Below are 13,224 nucleotides of genomic sequence, written 5' to 3'. Positions count from 1 at the left end.
GTTGTTTGGGTTGTGATTGTTTTGGTTTGGGGTGTTTGGGTTTGAGGTTGTGGTTTTTGGGATTGTGGTTTTTGTGGTTGTGGATTTCAGGTTTGGGGTTTTTGGGTTGTTGTTGTGGATTTTGGGTTTGGAGTTGTGATTTTTGGGTTTGGAGTTGTGATTTTTTGGGTTGGTTTGTGGGGTTTTTTTGTTTTGGGGTTTTTGGGTTTGGGTTTTAGGGCTTGGGGTCTGGGGTTTTTGGGTTTGGAGTTACTTGGGTTTGAGGCTGTACCTTTTGGGTTTGGGGTGGTCATTTTTGGGGTTGTGGATTTTTGGTTTGGGGTTGTGATTTTTCTGCTTAGGTTTGTGTTTTTTGGGTTTGGGGTTTTTGGGTTTGGGGTTTTTGGGTTTGAGGCTGTAGCTTTTGAGTTTGGGGTGATGGTTTTTTGGTTGTGGATTTTAGGTTTGGGGTTTTTGGCTTGTGGTTGTGGATTTTGGGTTTGGAGTTGTGATTTTTTGGGTTGGGTTTGTGGTTTTTGGCTTTGTAGTTTTTGTGTTTCGGGTTTTTGGGTTTGTGGTTGTGGGTTTGGGTTTTGGCTGTGGGTTTGTGGTTTTTGGGTTTCCCCACGCACCGCTCTCTCCTCTCTCCTGTCCTGTTCCTGCGCAGAGCCGCGGTCGCTGCCGGCGGCGCCGTGCCCGTGGCGGGGCCAGCTGTGCATCGGGGGCCGGCGCCTGTGCACCATCGGCCTGAGGAGCCAGCACAGCGCGGGCAGCGTGCCCGCCCAGCTGTGAGTGGGGCTGGGCTTAGTGCCCTGAGCCGGGCTTAGCACAGTGATCCAGGCTCAGCACAGCGCGGGCAGCGTGCCCGCCCAGCTGTGAGTGGGGCTGGGCTTAACGCCCTGAGCCGGGCTTAGCACAGCGTGGGCAGCGTGCCCACCCAGCTGGGAGTGGGGCTGGGCTTAGTGCCCTGAGCCGGGCTTAGCACAGTGAGCCAGGCTCAGCACAGCGTGGGCAGCCTGCCCAGCTGTGAGTGGGGCTGGGCTGGGCTTAGTGCCCTGAGCCGGGCTTAGCGCAGTGAGCCAGGCTCAGCACAGCGCGGGCAGCGTGCCCGCCCAGCTGTGAGTGGGGCTGGGCTTAGTGCCCTGAGCCGGGCTTAGCACAGTGAGCCAGGCTCAGCACAGCGCGGGCAGCGTGCCCGCCCAGCTGTGAGTGGGGCTGGGCTTAACACCCTGAGCCGGGCTTAGCACAGCACGGGCAGCGTGCCCGCCCAGCTGTGAGTGGGGCTGGGCTTAGTGCCCTGAGCTGGGCTTAGCGCAGTGAGCCAGGCTCAGCACAGCGCGGGCAGCGTGCCCGCCCAGCTGTGAGTGGGGCTGGGCTTAGTGCCCTGAGCCGGGCTTAGCACAGTGAGCCAGGCTCAGCACAGCACGGGCAGCGTGCCTGCCCAGCTGGGAGTGGGGCTGGGCTGGGCTTAGTGCCCTGAGCCGGGCTTAGCACAGTGAGCCAGGCTCAGCACAGCACGGGCAGCCTGCCCAGCTGTGAGTGGGGCTGGGCTTAACACCCTGAGCTGGGCTTAGCAGAGCACAGGCAGCACCTGCCCAGCTGGGAGTGGGGCTGGGCTGGGCTGGTCTTAGCGTGCTGAGCCAGGCTCATGTACCTGAGCTAGGCTTATGTACCTGAGCCTAGCCTGGGGTCACACACTGAGCCTGGTTCCTTAACCAAAACCTGCTTTCTCAAACTGAACCTTGTTCCTTAACCAAATCCTGGTTCCTTAACCAAATCCTGGTTCCTTAACCAAATCCTGGTTTCTCAAACTAGGCCTGGTTCCTGAACCCAAACCTGGTTTCATAATCCAAACCTGGTTCTTTCCTTCACCCAAACCTGGTTCTTTCCTTGACCTAAACCTGGTTCCTTCACCCAAACCTGGTTTCATAACTAAACCTGGTTCTTTAACCCAAACCTGGTTCTTTCCTTCACCCAAACCTGGTTCTTTCCTTCACCCAAACCTGGTTCTTTCCTTCACCCAAACCTGGTTCCTTAACCCAAACCTGGTTCTTTCCTTAACCCAAACCTGGTTCTTTCCTTCACCCAAACCTGGTTCTTTCCTTCACCCAAACCTGGTTCCTTCACCCAAACCTGGTTCCTTGACCCAAACCTGGTTTCTCAAACTGAACCCGTTTTAGTCTTTTCCCACCTCATCCCTTCGCTGCTGGAATGTTGGGGCAGTCAGGAATGTGCTGTAGGGTCACAGCTGGGTGAGGGCATAAAATCCTTTAAGCGAATTCAGTTCTGACACCTCCCACTAAATCAGATTGCTCCAAACCTGGCTTTAACCATCCCAGGATCTGTGATTTGAGGGTTTTTGGGATTTGCACATGGGATCCTGACCAAGCTGCACCTTTTCCAGAGCTTTTTTTGCCTCCACAGAACTCCCAGCTCTCCTTAATCCTGAATTTTTTGTGCTTTATCCCCACAGACCTCCCAGCCTGGACATCAAACACGTCATGGGATTGTCTGACTTGAAGAAAAAACTGCCAGAAGCTGCATTTGGGAAAAAAAATTACACTAGGAATGAAGGTGGGTGTGAACTATCCCAATTTCCAGTGCTCCCACCAATGCCACCTCCATCCTGCCGGGACAGAATCCGTGGAAATCACCATCCCAAGCCCAGATCCTCTCTTTTCCCCCAGTCTGCTTTCAGGGTGTTTACTCCAGTCTCTACGAGGTGGAAATATCCAATAAGGATCAATCCAAAATGGATCAGCTGGTGGAAAACCTGAAGGAGAAGGACTTGGTGAGTGTTTTTCTGGGAAGAACGTGGCCTTTAAATGACATTTTTGGTGTCATTGTCCACAACTAATGCAGAATGGAATGAATTTCCCTGATTTAAATGCCATTTTCCTGCTTTGTTGCTCTCAGACTTTTTTTTTTGTGTGTGTGTTTATCACCTGAAGATGAACACCACGAGCTGGGAATTACTTCTGAAGCTTTTTCCTTGGGATATATTTTTATATTCTGTTTTTTCCAGCACACTTGAGCCTGGTGTCCCAGGATAAACCCACAGCTGTCCCCTCCTGCTGGGATTGGGTTTTGCTCTTCCTGCAAAGCCAGGGCTGGAAATCCAGAGCTGGGATCATCCACCCTCCCCTGGCTCTGAGCTGGAATCTTGGCTGGAATCTTCATTTCCAAGCCCAGCAGCAGGCAGGTCCTGGCCTGGAAGCCCCAGCAGGGTGGAAAACCCCTCAGAGCAATCCCAATCATCAATGCAGGATGGCACAGCCATGAAAACGAGGAGGAATGATCAGGAGAGGCAGGAATTTGGGAATTGCAGCGGTTTTGGCTGGAGGCAGGAGCTGTCTGAGGGGGTTAAGGCTCACAAATCCTCACAGCCAATTTTTTTTATTTCCAAAGATTCGTTGATGCTGCCAAAATCCAGCTGAGCTCCAGCCAGGTGGTGGCTGGAATTTTGTCTTTTCCAGGCTGCTGGAATTTTGTCTTTTCCAGGCTGCTGGAATTTGGTGTTTTGGTGTTTTCCCAGGGTACTGGAGTTTGGTGTTTTCCAGGCTACTGGAATGTTGTGCTTTCCCAGGATGCTGGAATTTTGTGTTTCCCAGGCTGCTGGAATTTTGTATTTTCCAGGATGCTGGAATTTGGTGTTTTGGTGTTTCCCAGGCTGCTGGAATTTGGTGTTTTCCCAGGATGCTGGAATTTGGTGTTTTGGTGTTTTCCCAGGCTGCTGGAATTTTGTGTTTCCCAGCATGCTGGAATTTGGTGTTTTCTCAGGATGCTGGAATGTTGTGGTTTTCCCGGGATGCTGGAATTTTGTCTTTTCCAGGATCCTAGAATTTTGACTTTTTTCAGGCTGCCGGAATTTGGTGTTTTCCCAGGCTGCTGGAATTTGGTGTTTTCCCAGCATGCTGGAATTTGGTGTTTTCCCAGCATGCTGGAATGTTGTGGTTTTCTCGGGATGCTGGAATTTTGTCTTTTCCAGGATCCTAGAATTTTGACTTTTTTTCAGGATGCTGGAATTTTGTGTTTCTCAGGATGCTGGGAAAACCTTTCCCTTTGGGCTGCAGTTCCTGGCAGGGATGGATTATTAATCCTCATTAATTCCAGCCAGCTTGATAAGGACATTTCTTTATTTTAAGGAATTTTAGGCCTGAGCAAGGGATATTTTTGCTCCCAGCTGGCACAGGAGGCAGGCAAGGAGCAGAGTTGGATTTTTCTCTCTGTTTGTTGCAGGCGATCATCAAATATTTACAGGACCAGGGAGTTCTCATCCTGCTCACGTCCTCAGCCTTGGCACGGGAGGATGGTAAGGCCGGGCTGGGGCTGGGCTTAATTCCTGCTGGGTTTTGGACGTTTAGGAGCCTAAACTAAACCTGGTTTCTCAAATTGAACCTGTTTTTTTAATCCAAACCTGGTTTCTTAACCCAAACCTGATTTTTCAAACTACACCTGGTTCCTTAACCAAAACTTGGTTTCTCAAACTGAAAGTGGTTTCTTAACCAAATCCCAGTTTCTTGACCCAAACCTGGTTTCTCACACTAAACCTGGTTTCTCAAAAAAAAGCCAGGTTTCTGAACCCAAACCTGGTTTCTGAAAGTAAACCTGTTGTTTTAAACTAAACCTGGTTTCCTAAACTAAACCTGGTTTCTCAAAAAAGAGCCAGGTTTCTGAACCCAAACCTCGTTTTTCAGTCTCTACGTGGTTTCTGAACCCAAACCTGGTTTCTCGAAGTAAACCTGTTGTTTTAAACTAAACCTTGTTTCTTAAACTAAACCTGGTTTCTCAAACTAAACCTGGTTTCTCACATTTAACCTGGTTTCTCAAAAAAAAGCCAGGTTTCTGAACCCAAACCTCGTTTTTCAGACTCTATGTGGTTTCTGAACCCAAACCTGGTTTCTCGAAGTAAACCTGTTGTTTTAAACTAAACCTTGTTTCTTAAACTAAGCCTGGTTCCTCACCCTAAGCCTGGCTTGTGACCCAGCCCTGTTGTTGGCAGGCCTGGAGCCCAAGGAGCCCGTCAGCCTGCTGGCCCTGTTCCTGTTCAGCTCCCCCCGGGCCCTGAGCCCCCGAGGTAGGAGGAGCCTCCCCTGCTGCCCCGGGCTCTGCTCCGGGCTGCAGGCCTGGCTCGGAGGGCCCTTTGCTCTCCAAGGGCTGAATTCCCTGCTCCAGGGTTGGGATGTTTGGTGGGATCCACCTGGAGCACGTTTGGGATGTTTGGTAGGATCCATCTGCAGAGCAGTTTGGGATGTTTGGTGGGATCCACCTGGAGCGGGTTGGGATGTTTGGTGGGATCCACCTGGAGAAGGTCAGGGATGTTTGGTGGGATCCCTCTGGAGCAGGTTTGGGATGTTTGGTGGGATCCATGTGGAGCAGGTTTGGGATGTTTGGTGGGATCCATCTGGAGCAGGTTTGGGATGTTTGGTGGGATCCATGTGGAGCAGGTTTGGGATGTTTGGTGGGATCCATCTGGAGCAGGTTTGGGATGTTTGGGATGTTTGGTGGGATCCATCTGCAGAGCAGTTTGGGATGTTTGGTAGGATCCATCTGCAGAGCAGTTTGGGATGTTTGGTGGGATCCATTGGGAGCAGGGTGGGATGTTTGGTGGGATCCACGTGGAGCAGGTTTGGGATGTTTGGTGGGATCCACGTGGAGCAGGTTTGGGATGTTTGGTGGGATCCATCTGGAGCAGGTTTGGATGTTTGATGGGATCCATCTGGAGCAGGTTTGGGATGTTTGGGATGTTTGGTGGGATCCATCTGGAGCAGGTTTGGGATGTTTGGTGGGATCCATGTGGAGCAGGTTTGGGATGTTTGGTGGGATCCATCTGCAGAGCAGTTTGGGATGTTTGGTGGGATCCACGTGGAGCAGGTTTGGGATGTTTGGTGGGATCCATTGGGAGCAGGATCAGGTTTGGGATGTTTGGTGGGATCCACGTGGAGCACATTTGGGATGTTTGGTGGGATCCACGTGGAGCAGGTTTGGGATGTTTGGGATGTTTGGTGGGATCCATCTGCAGAGCAGTTTGGGATGTTTGGTGGGATCCACGTGGAGCAGGTTTGGGATGTTTGGTGGGATCCATCTGCAGAGCAGTTTGGGATGTTTGGTGGGATCCATCTGGAGCAGGTTTGGGATGTTTGGTGGGATCCATCTGGAGCAGGTTTGGGATGTTTGGTGGGATCCACGTGGAGCAGGTTGGGATGTTTGGTGGGATCCATCCAAAGCATTTGGCCATTTCCCCAGGGCTGAGCTTTTTGCGGGATAATTTTTGGAACTTTTTAACTTCAATGTTTCCTTTTTTCCCTTTTCATTTTCCTTTTCCTTTCCTTTCCCCTCTCTCCTTCCCCTTTTCCCCCTTCCCTCCAGTGTTTCCCTGCACTGTGGGAATGATTCAATGAATTCACTCTTTTCCTAACTGGATTAAAAACCATTTTGGGTTTCCTTTGGCAGAGGAACAGCAGGACCCACAGCATAGGAAGGAGGGCAGTGCCAGGAGTGCCATCTCCCTAAAAATCGCCTCCGTTCTGCCGGGACTCCGCTACGCCTTACGGAAAGCAGCCAGCTCCTCCTGGAATGCCACGGGCAGCCCCTGCATCCAGGAGCACCTCCAGGAATATGCAAAACTCCAGGAAACCTCTCAGGCCAGCCCTGGCCAGAGCGGGGACGTTCCCGTGGCTGCTGTCCCCTCCCCGTGCCGGGATGGGGATGCTCACCCTTCCCAGGAGCTCTCGGAGCGATCCCTGGCCCAGCTGCGGCGTTACCTCTCCGACCCCAGCAGCTTCACCCTGGGAATCTCAGCGGCCCTGCAGTGTCTCAGTGGGGCTGGCAGGAATGTGGGAGCCGATCCTGGGAATTCCTCCTCTTCCTCAGCGCCCCCAAACCCCGCTCCTTCCACCAGAGCAGCGGGAATAACGCGGGATAAGAGAGAGCTTCCCGCTCCCGCTCCGGAGAGATTCCCTAAAAGTGTCACCTCTCCCACCAAGCCCTGGGGCCGGGAGATCAGGAGGAAATCCAGCAGGATCCTTGGGAAAAATGTGTCACCCCTCAAGGCACAAACACAGCCTGGGGAGAACAACAGCAGGAGCAGGGAAGCAGCCAAGAAAAAAACCAACGTCGCTTCCTCCTGTCCCAAAAAACCGGGATCCACGGGCACTTCCAACGAGCCCATGCTGAAACTGGCCAATTTGCAGTTGCCACACGGAAGGAAAAGAGGTGAGTGCTGGAAAAATGGGATTGGTTTCCTCCTTCCATCCTGCTGGGATGCTCAGGGCTCACTGGGAACCATCCAGGAACCATCCGAGTGCCTGCAGCATCCAAACTTCAGGAATTATCCCAGGGAAGCTGCCTGAAATTGGGTGCTTCCAGCTCCCTTCCTTTGCTTCCAGGTGAGATCTTACTTCTCATTATCCTCATTTAATTGAGAACAAATTAATTATAGTCCCAATTAAATCAGGATAACGAGAAGTAAAATCACCAATACCCCTTCCCCCCATCTCTCTCTTTTCCCAATGATTTTTTAACCCGAAGAATTCCCAAATTAAAATCAACCCCTCCTTTTCCCTGCCCCAGGTGCAGAGGTCCTGGCTGCAGAAATTGTCCACAAACCGCAGTGTGAAAGTGCTGAGGAGGAAAGTTCAGCTCCCAATGGTCCTGCTGTGGAGGCAAAGAGGCCAAAAACCCTGGAAAACCTGGACTCGAAGAAGGTTCCTGTCACTGAGAGTGCCACAAAGCCAGGGAAAAGCAAAATGCAGAAAAACGTGGAAAAAGGAGCAGCAAAAGCTCCAGAGAAGCAGCAGGAAGAGAGTGGTGAGAAAAAATTCCCTTGGGAAAAAAATCCTTTAAAAGCTGAGCCATCCAATGGCAGGGATGAAACAAATAGCTTTGGATTGAAACGGGGAAAATGTCAAATATTGGGGAGAAATCCTGGGATGGAATTCCCAGAGAATCCTCCTGGATCCCTGGAAGTGTCCAAGGCCACTGGGATAATGGGATGAGCCACGGGGTTGCAATGGGGTGATCCTTAAATTCCCTTCCAGCATTCCTTGATCCAACATTCCCTTACTGCCTTTGGAGCTCCCAGAGTGCATCCAGCATCTCTCCCATGGGATGGCTCCTGCTAAATCCCAAAAAAATCCCAAAAAAACAAGTTTGGCTGTAAGAAAACCTCAATTTTTCATCTCTCTCAATAAGGGGATGAGCCATGGGGTTGGAATAGGATGATCTGAAATTCCCTTCCAGCATTCCACAATCCAACATTCCCTCACTGCCTTTGGAGCTCCCAGAGTGCATCCAGCATCTCTCCCATGGGATGGCTCCTGTTAAACCCCAAAAAATCCCAAAAAAACCCGAGTTTAGTTTGGCTGTAAAAAAACCCCAATCCAAAACTGGATTTTTTTTTTTCCCTTTTTAAGTTGACTTTTCCCTTTTTAAATTGATTTTTTCCCTTTACAAATTGGTTTTTTTCCCTGTTCCCCCAGAGCCAAAGGAGCCGCTCCCGGAGCTCCCGAGCGAAGCCTCATCCCAACCCCCCGGAGCAGAAATCCCAGGGAATGTTCATCCCGTGGCAAGTCCCAGCGTTGCCTTTGCCCTGCCAGGGGACAACAGCGACTCCCACGCCCTGAACCTGCTGGCTGACCTGGCCCTGGGCTCCTGCATTCCTGCCTTTATTCCCAAAGATTCTGGGACCGTCCCCGTGGAATCTGGGGATTCCTGGGAGCAGCAGAGCCCTTCCGACCCCAAATCCCAGCGCGTGGCTTCCGACCACAAATACCACAGGGCAGACAAGCAGGGCAAAAAACCCACCTCCAGCAAGGTGTCCCTGACCCAGCCGCTTCCCGAAAAAACAGATTCCAGCCAGCCGGCCTCTCCTCCCAGGGAAAAAACCTCTGGAATTTTCGGCAGGAGCGGCGGGGTTCCCGTCCCCGCCGTATTCCAGGTGTTTCCTCCCCGCCAAGCTCCGCAAGCCTCCGAGTTGAACGCGCACTCCATCATCTCAGCCGAGCACTCCTACGCCTCCCCCATGCCCGAGGATCCCAAAGCACCCCCAGATCCCAAAGGGAATCCCGCTGCCGGCCCCAGGAGCGCTCCAGGAGCTCCCTTGGTTGGGAAGGTGCTGCCGTTCCGGCACCAGCAGAGCAGCGCCGAGCCCGCCCGGAGCCAGAGGTGTCCCAGGAAAAAGGAGGATTTCTCCAAGAGCCACACGGTGAATCTCTGCGGGAATTCCATGAAGGTCACGTGCCGTTGGGAAGAGGAGTATCTCTTCCACCTGGACAGCAGGTACACCAATGATTCCCTGGAGAAAACCGTCATCCGTGCCCTGCATGGGTAAGTCAGCCTGGGGATGGCTGGAGGAGTTTGGGAATGGGGTTTCTGTGCTTTCAGCCCTTCGTTTGCCAGAATCCTGGATTTTGGTCCCTGTGTTGGTGTGGTTTTCTTGGAAAGGAGGGTTTGGGGGTGGTGGTGAGGGGCAACGTGGATGTGACCCAGCCCCGTGTGCTGGACCTGGAATTCCGCCCCATGCTGGGGTGATCCACGGTGTGGGCAGCAGGAAAAGGGGGAATTGGGGAATTCTGGCCCTCCCAGGTGAGACCCCACCTGCAGAGCTGCCCCAGCCCTGGGGACACAGCAGCAGCACCTGGAGCTGCTGGAGAGAGCCCAGAGGAATCCATGGAGCTGCTCCAGGGCTGGAGCCAGGCTGGGAGAGCTGGGAATGTTCCCCTGGAGAAGGGAAGGCTCCAGGGAGAGCTTCCAGCACATTGCAGGGCCTGCAGGGGCTCCAGGGTCGCTGCAGAGGGACTGGGGACAAGGCCTGCAGGGACAGCACACAGGGAATGGCTGCCAGTGCCAGAGGGCAGCCATGGATGGGATCTTGGCAATGAGGAATTCCTGGCTGGGCTGGAATTGCCAGAGCAGCTGGGGCTGCCCCTGCATCCCTGCAGTGCCCCAGGCCAGGCTGGACACTGGGGCTGGAGCAGCCTGGGACACTGGCAGGTGTCCCTGCCATGGCAGGGGTGGCACTGGGTGATCTTTGAGATCCCTTCCCACCCAACCATTCCATGGTTCTGCAACTCCCGTGGCTCTGCAGCCAGAATCGGTACCTAAAGCCACGAGCCAGCTCCTCCATCCCTCCTCTGGAGCTCAGGTTTCCTCCGGTTTTATTTTTCCTACAAGAAGCTGGAATCTGCTTCAAGCAGCGTGTGCCCCTCTGCCTTGGGGCTGAGCCCTGAAGGGAGCCAGGGATGAATTTCAGGGGTTGAACTCCAGGGATGAATTTCAGGGATGAACTCCAGGGATGAATTTCAGGGATGAACTTCAGAGATGGATTCCCAGGGATGGATTCCCAGGGATGGATTCCCAGGGGTGAACTCCAGGGATGAACTCCAGGGATGAACTCCAGGGATGAATTTCAGGGATGAACTCCAGGGATGAACTTCAGGGATGAACTCCAGGGATGAATTTCAGGGATGAACTTCAGAGATGGATTCCCAGGGATGGATTCCCAGGGATGGATTCCCAGGGGTGAACTCCAGGGGTGAACTCCAGGGATGAACTTCAGGGATGAACTCCAGGGATGAATTTCAGGGATGAACTTCAGAGATGGATTCCCAGGGATGGATTCCCAGGGATTGATTCCCAGGGATGGATTCCCAGGGGTGAACTCCAGGGATGAATTTCAGGGATGAACTCCAGGGATGGATTCCCAGGGATGAACTCCAGGGATGGATTCCCAGGAATGAACTCAGGGATGAACTCCAGGGATGAATTCCCTGGAGCAAAGCAGGTGAGGATGAGGATGGTTCAGACTCTCTTTGCTTCCCTTCCCAGGCCCTGGGATCCCGATCTTCCCGACGATGTGGAAGGGATGAAGCTGATCCTGCACATGTGGGTGGCTCTGTTCTACAGGAAGCCCAGCAAGCTCCTGAGCAGCTCCAGGAAGGTGGTGGAGCACAGCAATCCCAGGAAATTCGTCTCCATCAACAGCTCCGGTGGCTTCCTGGAGCTCAGCGACGACAGCCAGGACTGCTTTGGCTTCGAGACGTGTCCTGCAGACTCCGGCTCGGATCCTGACCAGACTCCCAGCAGCTCCCTGGATCCCAGCACCCCTTCCCAGGGCGCTCCCCAGCCCGAGAAGAGCCCCGCCGACTCCCAGACGGACGCGGACGGAGCTGCCGGAGCTGTGGACAGCACCGTGTCCTCCTCCTCGGGGGAGCTGCCCTGCGGGGAGGAGGAGGAGGAGCCTTCCTCCACCAGCTGTCCCGAGAGCCTTTCCCTGCAGGATCATTCCAGGGAAAAGCTGGATGTGGCCGGCGGGGAGCCGGAGGGCGTTCCCGAGGAGAGCGCGCGCCACGTCTCCAGCGTCACCGCGGTGAGTGCGGCCTCGGGGGGCTCCAAGGAATGTCTCCCTCTTAAAAGAGCAGGAGTTTCCTCCGAGAAGAACAGGATGTTCCTCCAGAGGAGCAGGATTTTCCTCTTAAAAGAGCAGGAGCTTCCTCTTAGGGAAGCAGAATTTTCCTCTTAGAAGAGCAGGATTTTCCTCCTGTAGGAGCAGGGTTTTCCTCTTAGAAGAGTAGGATTTTCATCTCTTAAAAGAGCAGGAATTTCCTTCAGAGGAGCAGCATTTTCCTCTAGAGGAGCAGAATTTTTCTCTAAGAGGAGCAGGATTTTCCTCTTAAAAGAGCAGGAGTTTCCTCTTTGGGAAGCAGAATTTTCCTCTTAGGGGAGAAGGATTTTCCTCCTGTAAGAGCAGGGTTTTCCTCTTAGAGGAAGAGAATTTTCATCTCTTAAAAGAGCAGGAATTTCCTCCTGTAAGAGCAGGGTTTTCCTCTTAGGGGAGGAGAATTTTCATCTCTTAAAAGAGCAGAAATTTCTTTCGAGAGGAGCAGGATTTTCCTCTTAGAAGAGGAGAATTTTCCTCCTGTAAGAGCAGGGTTTTCCTCTTTATGGGAGGAGGATTTTCATCTCTTAAAAGAGCAGGAATTTCCTCTAGAAGAGCAGTATTTTTCTCTAAGAGGAGCAGGTTTTTCCTCCTGTAAGAGCAGGATTTTCCTCTTAGGAGAGAAGGATTTTCATCTCTTAAAAGAGCAGGAATTTCCTCCAGAGGAGCAGCATTTCCCTCTAAGAGGAGCAGGATTTTCCTCTTAGAAGAGCAGGAGTTTCCTCTGAAAAAAACAGGTTGTTCCTTTTAGAGGAGCAGGATTTTCCTCTTAAAAGAGCAGGACTTTCCTCTTCGGGAAGCAGAATTTTCTTCTAAGAGGAGCAGGATTTTCCTCTTAGAAGAGGAGAATTTTCCTCCTGTAAGAGCAGGGTTTTCCTCTTAGAGGAAAAGAATTTTCATCTCTTAAAAGAGTAGGAATTTCCTCCTGTAAGAGCAGGGTTTTCCTCTTAGGGGAGGAAGATTTTCATCTCTTAAAAGAGCAGAAATTTCTTTCGAGAGGAGCAGGATTTTCCTCTCAGAGAAGCAGGATTTTCCTCTTAGAAGAGGAGAATTTTCCTCCTGTAAGAGCAGGGTTTTCCTCTTAAAGGAAAAGAATTTTCATCTCTTAAAAGAGCAGGAATTTCCTCTAGAGGAGCAGCATTTTCCTCTAAGAGGAGCAGGATTTTCCACTTAAAAGAGCAGGAGTTTCCTCCTGCAAGAGCAGGGTTTTCCTCTTAGGGGAGGAGGATTTTCATCTCTTAAAAGAGCAGAAATTTCTTTCGAGAGGAGCAGCATTTTCCTCTTTGGGAAGCAGAATTTTCCTCTCAGAGGAGCAGGATTTTCCTCTTAGAAGAGGAGAATTTTCCTCCTGTAAGAGCAGGGTTTTCCTCTTATGGGAGGAGGATTTTCATCTCTTAAAAGAGCAGCATTTTCCTCTAAGAGGAGCAGGATTTTCCAGAGGAATGGAGCAGGAGTTTCCTCTTAGAAGAGCAGGACTTTCATCTCTTAAAAGAGCAGGAATTTCCTCAAGAGAAGCAGCATTTTCCTCTAGAGGAGCAGAATTTTTCTCTAAGAGGAGCAGGATTTTCCTCTTAAAAGAGCAGGAGTTTCCTCTCAGAGGAGCAGGATGTTCCAGAGGAATGGAGATGTGCTTGTGGGTATCCAGGGAAGCAGGGATGCTCTCCAGGGGGGAGGAATCCCAAATTAAAGGAATTGAAGTGTCGAGCTCAGCGCCCGTTCCTGATTTAAATTCCGAGTTCGTGTGTCCTCAGCTGAGGGATCAGGGGAGCCCCCAGCATCCCAGAGCAGCATTCCAAATCCAGCACAGC

At 52.0% G+C, this 13,224-nt stretch overlaps 2 protein-coding genes across 2 annotated transcripts in view; one reads left to right on the top strand and one right to left on the bottom strand.

Moving 5' to 3' along the window:
• Nucleotides 1-13,224, bottom strand: part of LOC119708856 (ankyrin repeat domain-containing protein 16-like) — a 116,331-nt gene that overhangs the window by 64,345 nt on the left and 38,762 nt on the right. The gene's annotated exons all lie outside the window — the stretch shown is intronic.
• The window catches only part of LOC119707933, a 38,840-nt gene that overhangs the window by 17,567 nt on the left and 8,049 nt on the right, over nucleotides 1-13,224 (top strand). The window contains exons 9-17 of the mRNA XM_038153596.1: nucleotides 647-767; nucleotides 2,453-2,553; nucleotides 2,667-2,770; nucleotides 4,219-4,291; nucleotides 4,982-5,056; nucleotides 6,433-6,798; nucleotides 7,552-7,701; nucleotides 8,460-9,306; nucleotides 10,807-11,347. Coding sequence (XP_038009524.1) covers nucleotides 647-767; nucleotides 2,453-2,553; nucleotides 2,667-2,770; nucleotides 4,219-4,291; nucleotides 4,982-5,056; nucleotides 6,433-6,798; nucleotides 7,552-7,701; nucleotides 8,460-9,306; nucleotides 10,807-11,347 — 2,378 coding nt within the window. The remainder of the gene's footprint in view (nucleotides 1-646; nucleotides 768-2,452; nucleotides 2,554-2,666; nucleotides 2,771-4,218; nucleotides 4,292-4,981; nucleotides 5,057-6,432; nucleotides 6,799-7,551; nucleotides 7,702-8,459; nucleotides 9,307-10,806; nucleotides 11,348-13,224) is intronic.

This window comes from Motacilla alba, chromosome 1A (assembly GCF_015832195.1).
Source record: "Motacilla alba alba isolate MOTALB_02 chromosome 1A, Motacilla_alba_V1.0_pri, whole genome shotgun sequence".
Lineage (NCBI taxonomy): Eukaryota > Metazoa > Chordata > Aves > Passeriformes > Motacillidae > Motacilla > Motacilla alba.
The sequence above is the reverse complement of the archived record's forward strand: the minus strand, read 5'-3'. Positions and strand labels throughout refer to the sequence as shown.